The sequence below is a fragment of the Leptonychotes weddellii genome, chromosome 5 (assembly GCF_054177405.1).
Source record: "Leptonychotes weddellii isolate Sample4059 chromosome 5, ASM5417740v2, whole genome shotgun sequence".
In the NCBI taxonomy this organism is placed as follows: domain Eukaryota; kingdom Metazoa; phylum Chordata; class Mammalia; order Carnivora; family Phocidae; genus Leptonychotes; species Leptonychotes weddellii.
Genome location: NC_138373.1, coordinates 6,228,437 through 6,244,006, shown reverse-complemented (window position 1 = coordinate 6,244,006; position 15,570 = coordinate 6,228,437). Strand labels below are relative to the sequence as shown.

Below are 15,570 nucleotides of genomic sequence, written 5' to 3'. Positions count from 1 at the left end.
AAGGGGTGGGTGGGTGTGTCTTCCTAGGAAGGTTTCCCTCCGTGAACAAAGGCAGGAACTGTGGTGGGGTGAGTAGCGGGGGTGGGGGGGTGGGGGGGAGAGGTTTTGGTCATTATCTTAGGGCCATGCTTCCGGGCTTTGAGCTGAAATTGTTGAGGACGCCTTCCTGACACCTGCTGCAATTATTTTTGTGACCAGTAGGGGGAGACAAAAAACCCATAGAGACGCTATCCCGGAGCTGAGAAAAATCCCTCGTTTGTTGTATGAACCATCTGCAGTCAAGTATGCTATTCCTTGCAGCTGAGGGGCATTCCTAAATGCCACATTGGTTAAGGAGGTCTCCTTCTGTCACTAGTTCACTGTTTTGCCTGAAGTAGGCACTGGGATTTGAAGTTCAAAGCCGAACGCAAGCCCTTGAACCAGAGCAGGTGAGAGCGAGGAGTATCGGGTCAGGACTGAAGAAGGGAGCAAATAAACTCTGGGGCAGCCACGGGCTGGAGGAGCCGGTCCAAGGGGGCTTCACGGAAGCGTTTCAGTTGGATCTTTTCCTCTCTCTGCCAGCTCTTAGTTTAGAATGATCGATAACAGTTTTTCACCTCCCAGGTAGAAAGCATTTCTGCTTCCCGGAGCTCTGCTGTGGTTGGGGATATAAATCCAGCCACCTTGGCTTCCTGGGTTCCAGGGGTGCGTGTGCATTTCCTGGCACTCTGGCGGGAGGAGACCCCGCCCCCGTGAGCACGACCAGCCTGCACCTTTGCCTTTCGACCACGAGGGGGCGCGTAGGACACGCTGAAGCTGCGTCTGGAGGGCTAGGGAGGGGTTTCTGGAGGGACAAGCTCATCCGAGGGTGTGCAGGCAGGCCAGGTAAGGGGAGGATGCGAGCGTGGGGCGTAATTGGGACCTTAGCTTGCAGCTCCGGCTAGTGGGGGAGAAGACAGAGGTCTGAGCGGTAAGAGCGAGGAAGGACGCAGAAAGGAATAGCACGCATTGCTTTGGAGGCTGGTTCTGGGGGTTGGTGGGGAGCTACACTGGGAACCAGAGCAGGGACTGGGAGTACTGGAAATACTATTCTACTATTCCAGGTGGGTCATCTTGAAAATGTTTCCTCCGATGAGAAGCAGGAAGCTTGCAAGTGCTCCAGCAGTAGGGATCAGGTGGGTGAGAGCCATCAAAGGGGCTGAGGCTGGAGGCTGTGTGTGACATAGCCTGTGGGGGAGGGTGCTGCCAGAAGTGACTCAGGTCCAAGGCTTGGGATCCGAATTTGAGTCACCACTCTCCCCCACAGCTCCTATCTAACCCATCAGCAAACTCAAGGCTCATTGGTCCATCTGCAAGTCCTGTAGGCTTGATGTCCAGAATATATCCTAAACTCTGGCTGCTTGCTCCCTTCACAGCTGCTAGGATTCCAGTCCAGAGTCCTTCCGGGGACTTGTTTCTGGTCTCCTTGTTTCCACCCTTTTGTCACCATTGTCCCTTCCTCACACAGCAGCCAAAGTGATGTTTTAGAAACCTAAAGCAGGGGCGCCTGGGTGGCTCAGTCGGTTAAGTCTCTGACCTCAGCTCAGGACATGATCTTGGGGTCCTGGGATTAAGCCCCACACCACTGGGCTCCCTGCTCAGAGGGGAGCCTGCTTCTCCCCCTCCCTCTGCCCCTGCTCTCACTCTCTCAAATAAATAGATAAGATCTTAAAAAAAACAAAAAACCTAAAGCAAATCCTACTGCCATCTTGGTTAGAACCTACCAGGTGTTGCCGTTTGCAGTAGAAACTCCTTCCCAAGGCAAACGATGCCCTGCACAATCTGACTGCTACCTGCCTTTTCAACATCCTCTCTTATGACACTCCAGCCCACTGGTCATTATTCTGCCTTTCAAATACCACGATTGTTCCTGCCCTGGGGACTTGGCATTCGCTTTCCCCTCTGCCCCAAATGCTCTTCCCCCAGATATTCCCATCGTTGATTCCTTTCCTTTCACTTGGAAAGGAACAAAAAGGAGAATGGTCTGGGATGATGCTGAGATAGAGTGGACATTGGCTTCACTCAATGTCTTTCTGGAAATCTTCCCTGATATTTCTGAGAGACATCTCAGCATGGACGAGTATAAGTTGGAATTACTGATCGTGGTAGTGGTCATGGGAGGAGGTAAGATGTGGGCTGAACCTTGACAGAGGGTATTGTTTCAATAAGCAGAATAAGTTCTAGTGACAAGCCAGATTGGAAAAGCAGCATTCAACCAAAATTGGAGAGGACCTTAACAGCAACTACATTAAGTCCCATATCCTGTTGGCATCTCCTGCCTAAATCCGAGCCCTCCATCCCTGCAGTCTAGCTGGTGAACTATCCCCAGAGGAATTTTCGAGAGAGACAAAATAGTACTAAGTGACTGAGGAATTGCCAAGGAGACAGTTTGTGGCAATGAGGTCCTCCTGGGGTGGGGTATTCTCAGAGTGCACTTGAACTTGGTCCTGCCTGAAGGAGAACCTCCTGGTTCTCTGTTGGGTGGGCAGGAGGTACTCGTGGAAGGACCCACGGTGTGGGTCCCTGGTGTGCCCGGTGATGCCCACAGCCCAGCCTCACCCTCAGTCATGTCCCTTGTCAGGCCCCTGTGGCCCTCCCCTCAGCCATCTCACGCCCACCTGGTCAGGAACAATCTTTCATCTCTTCTTGGCCAGCTGTCTTGGCCTTCACTTCCTCCTCTGAAATCTCAATCTCTCCGGGAAGTTTCTCTGGATGTCTGAGTGGCTCTGTGTCCCTCTCCCCTTCCCCCACAGCTGGCCAGTCCTGGGGTCTCCTGAGGTTCCCTCCCCCTGCCCACCCCCAACCCATCTCTCCTGTCGTCGTGGGGCGGGGTCTCACATTCCAGTCTGCCTTAGCTTGCCTGTTCCTGTGGACTTTGGGTTTCCTTATTGATCTGAAATCCTTCTCCTGTCACGTGGTTTTCTTTATTTGTTCATGGCCATATTTTTCCATCGTGACTATTTGGATTGTTTTCCTCTGCGGCCTGTACCGTTCAAACAGGACTTTTTTTTTTTTTTTTGGTTCTAGAGGAGAGGAATGTGGATTTCACATAGACTGAGGAAGCTATTTCTCAGCTTTGATTTCCAAACTGGGTCAAAGTATCAAAAATGACAAGTAGAACCTTCAAATTTAGGCTTTCAAGAAAGACTAAGGGTCAGCTCAGCATACTGAATGCGGGGGATGATTTCCTTAAGGAGCCCAACTCGGAGGCCCAGGGCTGGGAAGGGAAGGAAGTGTGCGTCACGCAGATGAGCTTCATAGAAAGGTCAGGGGTGAGAGGTCTGTTCTGTCTTTTGGGGTTTTTAAACCTGTGGACGGTGGTGGGTAACTGGGTTAAAAAAAAAAAAAACAAACTCAAGTGAATTTGGAGGGAGTCCAAGAACATCTGATTCCTGTTTTCCTGGGAGTGCGTCCTGGAGGGAGGAAGCCTCTCAGATGAGCTAGGGTCTGTGGCGGCTCCAAGACCAGAAGGTGTGGGAACCTGGAATGGAGGGTGGCTGCTCACTGGGAGGAGGCAGGTCTGGGCAACTGAGGCACAGAAGAGGCGTGGGTTGTATTAAAGAGGTTCTACGACCTCACAACAGAGGGGACATCCACAGTGGGCTCCTGAACAAGGCGCAAGGGACCAGACGGTCCACGCCATGCTACAGTGGACCCCCCAGGGCAGGATGCCCTGTAAACGTTGCTTTAAGTCGATACCAAGAATTTCAGATGAATCGAAGGCTTAGAAGCACAGGATGAAGGGTAACATCTACTCCCATTTTTGTATCATCTCTGTTTAAAAAAATGCTTTTCTACATTGTGTGCTAGGCAAGGTGATTACTGTTGATTTGATTCACAGATTAGATTAAGGGGGTTTTGCAAGACAACTGAGCCGTGAGTCAGCTCCGTGGCCGGCATTCTAGGCTTCTGTGTCCCTGAATCCACCACCTGACCCCTGGCCTCTAGAGCTCGTCTCTCCTGTCCCGCAGGAGGGGTGGCTACTGCCCCCGGGTGCCCTCGGAGCCTTCAGCCCTCGCTCCCGCCCACAGCACAGTGAGGGGCTGGGCCAAGCTGCTGTGCTTCACGCGGCAGGAGTAGGAGTCGGAGCCGGAGCGGGAGGCTCTGTCCTGCGGGGAAACTGACATCACCACCCAGGACTGGTAAGTGCTGTTTCCGCTGGGAACAACGTCTCCCCCCTCAGCCTCCTGTGTATCGTCCCCCTGAATCCAGTGCAGCTCAATTTCTCGTGGGTAGAAGCCATCGGCTCGGCACTTGAGTGTCTGAGTTTCTGCTGGGGTCCAGTGGCTGGTGATGGACACGGTGGGGGGATCTGCGAAGGGACAGAGCGTGGACATTGAGGGTCTGCCCTCGATGGCTCCCGCTCACGTCCCTTCCCTCCCGCTCTCTGGGCGTCAGTGATGAGCAGAACTCCAAGCTCTGTGTCTGCCTCCCCAGGGAACCTTTGCAAAGATCAGGCAAGGCCGAGGGTTCCCAGGAGCCTCCCCGTTGGATCGTGGAATGACCACAACAGCCCTCGGGCTCCCCTGTCCCTCCACCGTGTATTGACATCTGATGGCAAGAAATTGTGACTACCCCCCCATACATTTTCTATTTTTTCCCAAACTTCTTTTTTTTTTTTTTTTAAAGATTTTATTTATTTATTTGACAGAGAGAGACACAGCGAGAGAGGGAATACAAGCAGGGGGAGTGGGAGAGGGAGAAGTAGACTCCCCGCTGAGCAGGGAGCCCGATGTGGGGCTCGATCCCAGGACGCCGGGATCATGACCTGAGCCGAAGGCAGACGCTTAATGACTGAGCCACCCAGGCGCCCCTTTTTCCCAAACTTCTGAGTGAGCTTTGGGGCTCCCTCCTCTCCCATTCTCAGCTCCGTGCCTTAATTCTGCCTGTGGCTCTCTCTGTCAGACCCATGCCTGCTCTGTCCCACAGGACCCTCGTTCTCACTGTTTCCCAAACCGAAGTCTCGGCTTGGGACAACCAGGCTCTGACAGGCAGGCATTTCCCACACCTGCCTTCTTCCACTGCCCAGCTGGGAGGCATCATCCGAGAGACACCACCTGGGCCTGAGATGCTCCCCGGGCTCCCAGCCTGAGATCACCTTGGTCTTTCTCAGCTCAGCACGGGGGGAGCAGGACCTAGGAAGCGGGGGGTACCTTGTCGGTCCAGGTGGATCTTGCTGTATTGCAGGTAACTCCGCAGCATCGCTGGGCACTCTTCCTCCAGATAGGCCTTGGCCCGCAGCACGTAGACCTTTTCCGCCTCCCACTTCTGCTTGGTGTTCAGAGCTGCTGGGTCCTGGGGGACCCAGGCTGGGATTTCTTTGTTGAACTCGATGAAGTTCCTTCCATCGTAGGCGTACCTCCAGAATGCTCCACTGCTTTTGTTATTCCGGAGCTCACAGCCAAACATTCCCTGAAAGGTGTGAGCCTCTGCACCCGCCCCGGGCCCCCCCGGGGAAGTCAGTCAGCCTGGCATCGACTCCATTTTAATAACTTCGACTCCTACCCAGTTTGCAGAAACAACAGGAAGCGAGGTTTTGGAAATCTCAGCATGTGGTCCCTTTATCTTGGCAAATGGGTTATGAGTCACACATACAGCAGAAGAGGGAAAGGTGCTTTGGTTTGGTGTTTTAGGCCCATCTGAGCTGCAATGCATCCTTCCCAGCTGGGGAGGGTCAGGGATTGCAGACCATGCACCGTGCTCCCAGCTTCCTGCCCCCCACCCTCCGGCATCATCTCATCTAGTGAACGTCGAATACACTGGGAGTTCTTAGGAACCTGACAGAACCACACTGAAGTGCCATCTCCAAGTTAAATAGAGATTATTCGGAGTTTTATACAGATTACCAAATCTCTCCTTTTTCTCGCTGTTCTAAGTGGAGCTCATGTTACCGCTTGAGTAAACATGATGTGATCACGGCTCCCCTCTATTCTGGGGCCTAAGATCTTCATGACGAATCTCTGAAGCCCCCTCTCAGCCCAGTGAGCAACAAGTCTTGGAAGCTGGCCTCCTCTGGGAGGGGGACACAATTGGTGTGGACCCGATACTGATTAGCGCTGTGGGCCCAGGCTCTGATCCCAAGCTCCCTGGGTGCAAACGGCAGATCTCTCTCCGCCCCGACCTGGCGTGAACTTGAGCGTTTACCCTCCCTGTGCTTTGGTCTTCTCGGCTTGGAAACAGCAACGGCCACAGTGCTGCTTTAGAGCGTTGCTGTGAGCGTTCCCAGTGTTGACGCCTGTGCCTGGCCCATAGTAGGTGCTCAGGAAATGTTATTCTCACACCCTCCATTCCTCTCTTTACCCTCTTTACTCATAATTACTTGCTTCAGCATTTTTATTCCAGCCCATCAGATGTCTGCTGGTGTCCTTCCCAGGCACCCGGGTACCTCACCCGCTCCTACTTCTGATGCACAGTGCGGGCCCTTTTCCTTACCAGGGCTTCCCATTCCTTATCCTTCAGATGTCTGCGTACCTCTGGCCTCCTGTAGGAAACTTTCAGATTCTACGTAGCTTCTTAGGCATTTTTGTGCTCAGAAACCCATCTTTCGACACTCACCCTATGATGATTTAGCATCAACAGTTCACCAGCCTGTGACTGGCTGACTTGGGACACAGGGTTGGGGATGGGGGGTTGGGGGGGTGGGGGGGTCCCGGCTCCTCCTCCTCCTCCTAACACAATTCCAGATGAGCCCTCCCGAGTCCGCTCCTTATGGACAGGAGGGTCTTCAGGATTCCATGTAACTCTAACAGTGTGTGGCTTTGAATTCAGTCCCTACTAAGCTCCCAGTATGGGCCACGGTTTGTGTGAGGCAGTTTCTCTCAATCATTCAACATATTTCATTTGAGCAGGTTATTAGTGGCTGTCCCAGGTGATGGGACGATTGGGGAGATCAAGACCGACGATGTTCTAGCTTTCATGGAATTTGCATAGGTAAGTTTTGTGGAATCTTTTGAAGGTTCCAATTTCACAGATTCAGACCAGATAATTAAGAACATGTTCATTGTCAAACAGCTAGTGACTGGCCGGGCCACCATGTGAACCCAGGTCTGACGGACCCCAGGGTTAGCTCACTCTTCCCAACATCCCTGGGCAAGGGAGCCTGATGCCTTCTAAAGTAGGATCAGCCTCAGACAGGTTGGGCTGTGCAGCTGAGAGGTGACGCATGCCGGGATGAGAGCTGACTCTGACATCACTTCCTGTCAGAGCTGAGGCCTGGGAGTGAGGATGGGATGGGATGGAATGGGGCAGGAGGAAAGCGGATGCGCTGTGGGGTTGGGGGGATGCAGAGTGTCTGCGTATTTCTACCCTGCTCTCCGTTCCTCCTTCGGGACGGGGATTACTTCCATCCTGCTGACCCCTTTCCACTCACCCCTGCAGGGCTGCCTCTTGAGCTAAGACCCTCCACCCCAGCAGTCCACGGTCCACTGACCTTCTGTATCCTTGTAATAGTCCATGATGTCCTTCAGGGTCACCATGAAGATGTCCTCCCTGGCCTTCTGAAGTTCACTCTCGTTCTCCCAGTCCTCTATTCCTTCCATCTGGCTCCAGGGGTACGAGGGTATGGCCTTCCTATCTTCACTGTCATAGTGAAAGAAATCCTGGTCATTGAGGTAGGCCGTGGCCTGGAAGCTGAGGAAGCCGTCCCTGGGCTTGGACAGCCCAGTGTAGAAGAAGCTCAGAGAGTAAGGCCCTGAAAAAGAGGAGAAGACTTTGAGGTGTGGGGTCCATGCAAGGGATGCCCAATGTGGGGCAGCAGAGGGCCAGAAAGGGGGCTGTGGCCACTGGGTCTCATCCTCCCCAGCCCTCAGCCTCACCACTCTGGAGGCTCACCCAAGTGCAAAGGGCCCTACCTCTATCCTGGGTATGGTACTTCAGACACCATTGTGTTTTCACTTTATTGTTTCTTCTTGACACATAAGAAGGTAATATTTCTCAGCCTCCTTGTATGTATTTTGGGATCATGCGACTGCATTCTGGGGATGTGAGTGGGAGTGATGTGCATTCTGGGGATGTGAGTGGGAGTGATGTCTTTCTTCTGGTCTGAGGCCCTATTAACTGGTTTGTTCTGTCTTTCTTTTATTTATGTGATGACTGTGGAGACCTCAGGATGAAACCAGGAGTCCGAAGGTGCAAATATCCCAGATTCCTGAGTCACGCCAGGGAAGACAGGAACGTTGCCTTATCTGTATTCACTTTACACAAGCAAGAAATAAACCACTTGTTGGGTTAAGCCACTAAAAACTTTGTTACTGGAGCACAACTTAATCTAAGACATAGAATTCGAATGTGTAGGAAGAATTTACCAGAAAACTCAGGAGATGACCTAGAATGGATTGGCACAGGGTAAGGCCAGGATCTGGATCTCAGAATTCCCAGGGTTGTACCTTGCGTTTTGGTGTGAGGCAGGGGCTTGGAGAGGGGGGACATTTCCAATTAATTCAGGATATAACTCACATTGGGGTTAATAATGTTGGAGGTTCTATGGATGATTCCTAGTTCAAGTACTGAAATTATTCTTGCTAATTAGTTTCTCAGTGTGATTAACTTTAGACCTCGTGTAAAGCAGATTACCCTTCACAGTGGGTGGGCCTCATCCAATCAGTTGAAGGCCACAAGAAAGAAGCCCAGTCCCCCAAAGAAGAAGGAATTCTGCCTCCACACTGCCTTTGGACTCAAGATGGCAACACTGACTCTTCTCCGGGTCTCCGACCTGCAGATTTCAATTGTGCCATCCAGTTCCTTAAAATCAATCTCTTTTTCTGTATTTACATCTTGTCTGTTCTGTTTCTCTGGAGAGCCCTGACTAATACAGATTTTGGTGTAGGGTGTGATTAACATTTTAAAATAAAACATGCATCCTCATAGTTTTTAAATGTAACGAATTTCAGACATGCACAGTTTAGCTTACATTTCTTCATGTAATTGGTGGCCAGGAAACAGCCTCATTTTCCTATCCTAGTGTGGACTCTGGAGCTTCCCAGATTCCAGCTGGCTTCTTTCCCCCTAACTTGCCCTCAGGGCTAATGGTAGCACTGTGGTCTGACTGTGGGGGGAGGGGATCATTTTCCTTGTACAACCGTCCAGTTAACCTGCCTTCACATCTGCCCCTTAGGGTTGTTCCCTCTTTCTCTGAGAACCAGACAGATTCACCCAGCCACTGGAAGAAAGCAAGGGACAGAAAGTTCTACCTGTGTGACTCCTGCTTTGTGTGTGACCCTCGCCAGGTCACTTCACCTCTTTGGTCTCAGTTTTGCTCATTTGTAAACTAAGAGTTTTAGCTTCTGATTCTTAAGGCCTCACTGAGCATGAGTTCAGAGGCTCCCTCAAGGCTTCTCGACGTTTGTGAGCTGAGTTAGGTGACAGCCTTGGACACTCACTCCCACGGTATATCTGGGAATCCCAGCTGCATTAGAGGCCCTTCTCCAGCCCATCTGTCCCCCAGAGCCACCCTGGCTTCCTCACTCACCAGCTTGGGTCTCCTGAGGGACTGCAGGACCCAGAAGGAGTAGCAGGGACAGCAGGACAGACACCACTGTGCCCATTTTGCCTGACCGGAAGATTCTGGACTGCCCTGAGTCATGGAGCTCAGAGCAGACTACTTGGAAATAAAGCCAGGTGTAGTTCTGGGAATGATTGGGCTGTGAGCCCAGCCTGGGAAAGGACTCCACAGCCAATAAGCACTCAGGACAGGCTCCTCCTCTGACAGTGACAGCGAAGGATGCACAAGCCACCCCGGGCAGAGGTTGCACTCAGCCAGCTCACAGACGGTGTGCAGACTGAGAGCCAAGACGGGCTGGGACTGTGTATCCCCCAGGTGACAGAATGCCAGGGCACGAGGGAGGAGGGAAGCGGGAGTGTTAAGTGGCAGATGCCTGGGGTGTGTGTAGCCTTTCCAGTCTATCACCCTAGGCTCACTGCGGGGGGTTTGGGGTGTTGTCAGACTGCCTCTGTTAAAGTTCTGCACATGGCAGACCCCAGCTAGGGTGGGACCCTCTCTCTCTCTCACCCAGCACACTGGAGTTCTGCGTGGAGGACATTCACATCTCTGCCTCCCTCCCTTTCTTTGCTTTTTTCTTTTAAAGATTTTATTTTTTTATTTGAGAGAGAGAATGAGATAGAGAGAGCATGAGAAGGGGGAAGGTCAGAGGGAGAAGCAGACTCTCTGCTGAGCAGGGAGCCTGATGCAGGACTCGATCCCGGGACTGCACGATCATGACCTGAGCCGAAGGCAGTTGCTTAACCAACTGAGCCACCCAGGCGCCTCTTTTTTTTTTTTTTTTAAGATTTATTTATTTATTTGAGAGCGAGCGCGAGCGCACTTACGTGAGTGGGGGAGGGGCAGAGGGAGAGGAAGGAGCCGGACATGGGGCTCCATCGCACGACCCTGAGATCACGACCGGAGCTGAAACCAAGAGTTGGACGCTCACCCCACGGAGCCGCCCAGGCGCCCCTGCCTCCCTGCACCCCTTCCTATGCTTGGGGAATCCAGGCTTTTCCACCCTGGAGGCAGAAGTAGCCCGATGCCCCTTTTGGCAGCCTCCTTGCAACAGAACAGGTGCGCCCGGCTTGGGCTCGGTCAAGCAGACGCCGGCGCCCTGGCCGCGGAGGCAGGTGTCGGGGACGCACGGAAGGCGACAAAGCGGGCGGTCCCTTCTGGGGAGCTCGGCGGCGGCTGCAACCGCCATGGCCTGGGAGCAGCGGGGCTGCAAGCTGTGGGGGTGCCCCGCGTCCAGTGAGGTGGTGTCGTTGGTCCCTACTGTCGGCAGCGGTGTGTGTTTACAGGACTTGTTCAGTGGTGTGATTTTTTCCCTGTGTTTCTCCCACCTAATTCTGAGGCGAGGTTTTCCAGTCTCTCCATTGATTCCGACGGCTAACCGATAAATCTGTTTATTTTCTGCTTCAAGTCAGAATTAGATTCTGTTTCAGCAACTGAAGATTCTGACTGATAATGAAATTGGGACAGGGAAATGGAGGGAGGGTAACCGGGCTTGATCACAGGGCCAGACTGGGGCTGAATGCAGAGACGATACACACGTTTTGGGAACTTTCTTGCAGGCTGTGGTTTTACTCTGTGGAGAGTTAAACACCTGACTGAGTTATCTCTTGCGGTCCGCCAGAATGAAATGCTCATTGAAGGCAAAATTTTAGGTCCTAAGCAGCTGCTACCATAGGACAGTGTGAAGGGCTTAAGGAAATCAGGGACCCAAGTCTGGGAATGTGGAGTCCAGAAGTGTTGGAGAGCCTAAAGAAAAAGAGTGTAAACGCAGAAGCAGGAATTACTGACTTAAAGCACAGCCTGAAAAATTAGGCAATTTCTGTGACAGTGTGGAAAGAATCTTTTGTCTTTTGCAATTGCCAGGATGAAACAGATGAAAACCTAATACTGATTAATGATTAGAACCTAACAACAGAAAATTAGGTTGTGTAACCTAATTATGAAAACCTAAGAAATCTAAAAACCAAGTGTGGTCAGGAGTTTCCTGCCAATCTCCTATGATGGATGCCAACAAGGAATTATCGGAGAAGGAACTCAAATCTGGAATGGTGTCAGGAAAAAGGCAGCATGGGACATACTGTGGTTGAACAGGACATGGAACAGAGATAGAAATGCCAATTTCTGGGTGCCTGGGTGGCTCAGTTGGTCAAGTGACTGCCTTCAGCTCAGGTCATGATCCTGGAGTCCTGGGATCGAGTCCCACATCAGGCTCCCTGCTCAGCAGGGAGTCTGCCTTTCCCTCTGACCCTCCCCCTCTCATGCTGTCTCTCTGTCTCATTCTTTCTCTCTCAAATAAATAAATAAAATCTTAAAAAGAAAGTTTAAAAAAAATGCCAATTTCTTTATATACATATATTTATATATGTATATAATATATGTATATATATATTATATATATTTTTTAAATTTTATTTTTAGGGATGCCTGGGTGGCTCAGTCAGTTAAGTGTCTGACTCTTGGTCTCTGCTCAGGTCTTGATCTTGGGGTTGTGAGTTCAAGACCCACGTTGGGCTCCATGCTGGGTGTGGAGACTACTTAAAAAAATTTATTTTTAAGTAATCTCTACACCCAACGTGGGGCTTGAACTCACAACCCCGAAATCAAGAGTTGCATGCTTCATTGACTGAGCCAGCCAGGTGCCCCAGAAATGCCAATTTCTGTTGGCAGATAAAGGACAAATTTTGTAAGGACAGGGATGGTATCTGTCATGTTCATTTTTCTGTCCCTAGTGCTTAGGCCAGTGCTTGACAGAGAGAAGACAACAAAATAACACTTACATAAATACATCAACGGATACATGAGCAAAGACAAAAAGAGATGGTGCCAGACCTATGTGAGGGTCATTAAGGCCAATTTGGTGGAAACTGGGTTCATGAAGATTGAGGGGATGGGCAGGTGGGATGATAAATTTAAAAGGGAGGTTGGAATCAGGTTCTGAAGGGCTCCAATCCAACGAGTATCCAATATCATCCAACGAATGAGGCACATCCCACTCCTGCAGCTTGTCCCTCACAGCCTCTGGTCTCTGCATACCCCATCCCTCTTGGTCAGTGGTTCTTGGCCTTTTGTGCCATCGCCTCCCTTGCTGGTTATCCTCAAGATAATTTTTATTTTTTTAATTTTAAAATTTATTTATTTTCTTTCAAGATAATTTTTTTCTCGTTTTAAGTAGGCTCTACACCCAGCATGGAGTCCAACACAGGACTTGAACTCAAGACCCTGAGATCAAGACCTGAGCCGAAATCAAGAGTCAGACGCTTAACCGACCGAGCCACCCAGGCTCCCCTCAAGATAATTTTTGATGCATAAAATAAAATACGGAGGATACAGAGGAAGCCAATTACATGGAAACACAGGTCTTCCCATGTACCCTTGGGGCTGGTGGGCTGTTTGCAGAGTGGTCCCCCGATATAGAGCAATATGCAATTCCAAAGTGACTGAGGAATTGCCAAGAAGGAGACAGTTTGTAGCAATGAGGTCCTCCTGGGGTGGGGCATTCTCAGAGTGCACTTGAACTTGGTCCTGCCTGAAGGAGAATCTGCTGCTGGTTCTCTGTTGGGCGGGCAGGAGGTGCTCGTGGAAGGATCCACATTTGGTCCTCTGGGCCCTCTATCCTCCCTGGTGTGCCCGGTGATGCCCACAGCCCAGCCTCACCCTCAGTCATGTCCCTTGTCAGGCCCCTGTGGCCCTCCCCTCAGCCATCTCACACCCACCTGGTCAGGAACAATCTTTCATCTCTTCTTGGCCAGCTGTCTTGGCCTTCACTTCCTCCTCTGAAATCTCAATCTCTCTGGGAAGTTTCCTCTGGATGTCTGAGTGGCTCAGTGTCCCTCTTCTCTTCCCCCACAGCTGGCCAGTCCTGGGGTCTTCTGAGGTTCCCTCCCCCTGCCCACCCCCAACCCATCTCTCCTGCTGTGGTGGGGTGGGGTCTCACGTTCCAGTCTGCCTTAGCCTGGCTTGTTCCTGTGGACTTTGGGTTTCCTTATTGATCTGAAATTCTTTTCCTGTCACGTGGTTTTTCAAATTTGTTCAAGGGGCCAGAAGTTTCTTTGAAATATCACTGGCTGAATTATTTCCTTCTGAGTTATTTGGGTTTTCTTCCATGACCAAGTATCAAAGACAGTATTTTCACATATTGTGCACCCAATTCGGCATGAGAAAAACTACGAATGAGAGAGAGAAGCAAAGGTCCATGGGGCTTACCCAGGCCAGTTTCTCCCTAGGAAGCTCAAGATAAGGAAAGAATCTGAATTTAGGCACCTTCCTTGAGGCTCAGGAGTGAGCCGGCAATGTCCCTCCCTGTTCTTATTCTCATCCTGAACCCAGAGCTTTTGAGAATTATTTTTAGTGGGTTAAGTAGGATTCTGAGGAACACCATTCCATACTTCTAAGCCCTCTTTCTCTTCCACTGGGTCTTCAACCTGCCATGTCTCCTCTTCTCAAGGTTCCTTGGCCCTTCTCTTGCTCATTGCTGGTGAGTAGAACATAGGAAGCACTGGACTTAGTCTAGGTAGTAGGTGATCCCTCTGAGCATGTCAGGACACTCCTCCTCCAGGCAGGCCCCAGCCACTTCACTGGGATGTTCTCTGATTCCCACTTCTGATTGGTGCCCAGGGCTACAGGGTCCAGGAGCACTCAGGCTGGGATTTCTTTGTTGAATTTGATGAATATGTCCATTGTGGTAGGCATATCTCCAGAACACCACCCTGCTTTTTTTCTTTGTTTTTACTCTAGAGCTCTCAACCCAACATTCCCCAGAAGGTGCAAGACCCTGAATGTAGGGCCCCCACACACAGCCAGCTAGTCTGGCCTCATTTCCTGCTTTGTTCACGGCATCGTTTCCATCTCTGTTGTGTTTCTAAAAATTTTTTATTATTGATTTTATCCTATAAAGCCATAAAAGCAGTTGAGGGTTCAGTCAATTTTTTTGTTTAAAATAAATTTCCAGGGGTGCCTGGATGGTTCAGTCAGTTGAGCATCCAACTCTTGGTTTTGGCTCAGATCATGATCTCAGGGTCGTGAGATTGAGTCTTGCGTTGGGCTCTGCGCTTTAGCTCAGAGTCTGATTCAGATTCTCTCTCTCCCTCCCTCCCTCTCTCTCTTAAATCAATCAATCAATCAATCTTTAAAAAGTAATAAAATAAAATAAATTTCCAGGGGTGCCTGGCTGGCTCAGTCCGTAGAGCATGCGACTCTTGATCTCAGGGTTGTAAGTTTGAGCCCCACATTGGGTGTAGAGATGACTTAGAAATAAAATCTTTAAAAAGATTTTTTCTACACTGTTACTTCCAATTACAGGATCTTTCTGCAGTTCCTCCCTTTTTCCCTTAACCATTTTCCAGTGAGACAGGAAGTTTCTTTCTTTTTCTTTCTCTTTCTTTCTTTCTCTCTTTTTCTTCCTTCCTTCCTTCCTTGCTTTTCCTTCCTTCCTTCCTTCCTTTTTAGAAAGGGAGGGGGAGGAGCAGAAGGAGAGGGAGAGAGAGAATCTTAAGCAGACTCTATGCCCATTGCAGACCCTAACATGAGGATGGATCTCACAACCCTGAGATTGTGACCTGAACCAAAATCAAGAGTTGGACACTTAATAAGATGACTGACTTACCCAGGTGCCCCAAGATAAGTATTTTTTCAATGCCTAATTTATGAAAAGTAATATGGTTTCCAAAATATTTTTCTTCATTTTTTATGCAGTGATTTGCTTAAACTTTGGCTGGTTATTTTGAGATGTTTACCTCCGTGTCTCTGAATAAAATGCTTTCTTGATATTTCAGTGTTAGGCGTTATATAGATATCCTGGAAGAGAGGATTTATTTTCTTCCCTTTGCCAGCCTCCATCACACACTTCCATCTCCCTTCACCCATCCTCCTAATATAAATATTATATATGAGAACTTAGGTCAGATCTATTTTCATTGTTTCCATTATTATGACTATGTAATAACTTTACAGCTCTGCTATGCAGTCAACTATAATTATTTTACTTTTCCACACAAACTTTTGTTTCCAATGGAGCTAAATTCATTACCTTTCTATGTTCTTATTCAGTGGCAAACTCC

At 50.1% G+C, this 15,570-nt stretch overlaps 1 protein-coding gene and 1 long non-coding RNA gene across 18 annotated transcripts in view; one reads left to right on the top strand and one right to left on the bottom strand.

The window, feature by feature from the left end:
- The window catches only part of AZGP1 (alpha-2-glycoprotein 1, zinc-binding), a 41,997-nt gene extending 32,131 nt beyond the window's left edge, over positions 1-9,866 (bottom strand). For 2 of the 3 annotated variants that reach the window (XR_014145199.1, XM_081819381.1), the window contains exons 1-3: positions 9,485-9,866; positions 7,448-7,708; positions 5,172-5,447 (exon numbers count right to left, since the gene is read on the bottom strand). Coding sequence is in view for 2 of the 3 variants with exons in the window: in XM_081819381.1 (XP_081675507.1) it covers positions 5,172-5,447; positions 7,448-7,708; positions 9,485-9,560 (613 nt within the window). In the remaining variant the exon portion in view is untranslated. Of the gene's footprint in view, positions 1-3,756; positions 4,331-5,171; positions 5,448-7,447; positions 7,709-9,484 lie in introns of those variants that run through there. The other variant, XM_006748241.3, reaches the window with a different exon arrangement.
- LOC115937376 (uncharacterized) lies at positions 225-8,882 on the top strand. 15 transcript variants are annotated; one of them, XR_014145214.1, is made up of 7 exons: positions 227-428; positions 1,083-1,154; positions 3,990-4,160; positions 4,456-4,585; positions 6,867-6,948; positions 7,396-8,361; positions 8,569-8,882. It is a non-coding gene; the product is annotated as an uncharacterized LOC115937376 (long non-coding RNA). The 15 variants fall into 15 exon arrangements; XR_014145212.1 differs by having other exon boundaries at positions 225-428; positions 4,456-4,575; positions 6,867-8,361; XR_014145200.1 differs by having other exon boundaries at positions 226-428; positions 6,867-8,361.
- Positions 9,867-15,570: the final 5,704 nt, after the last annotated feature.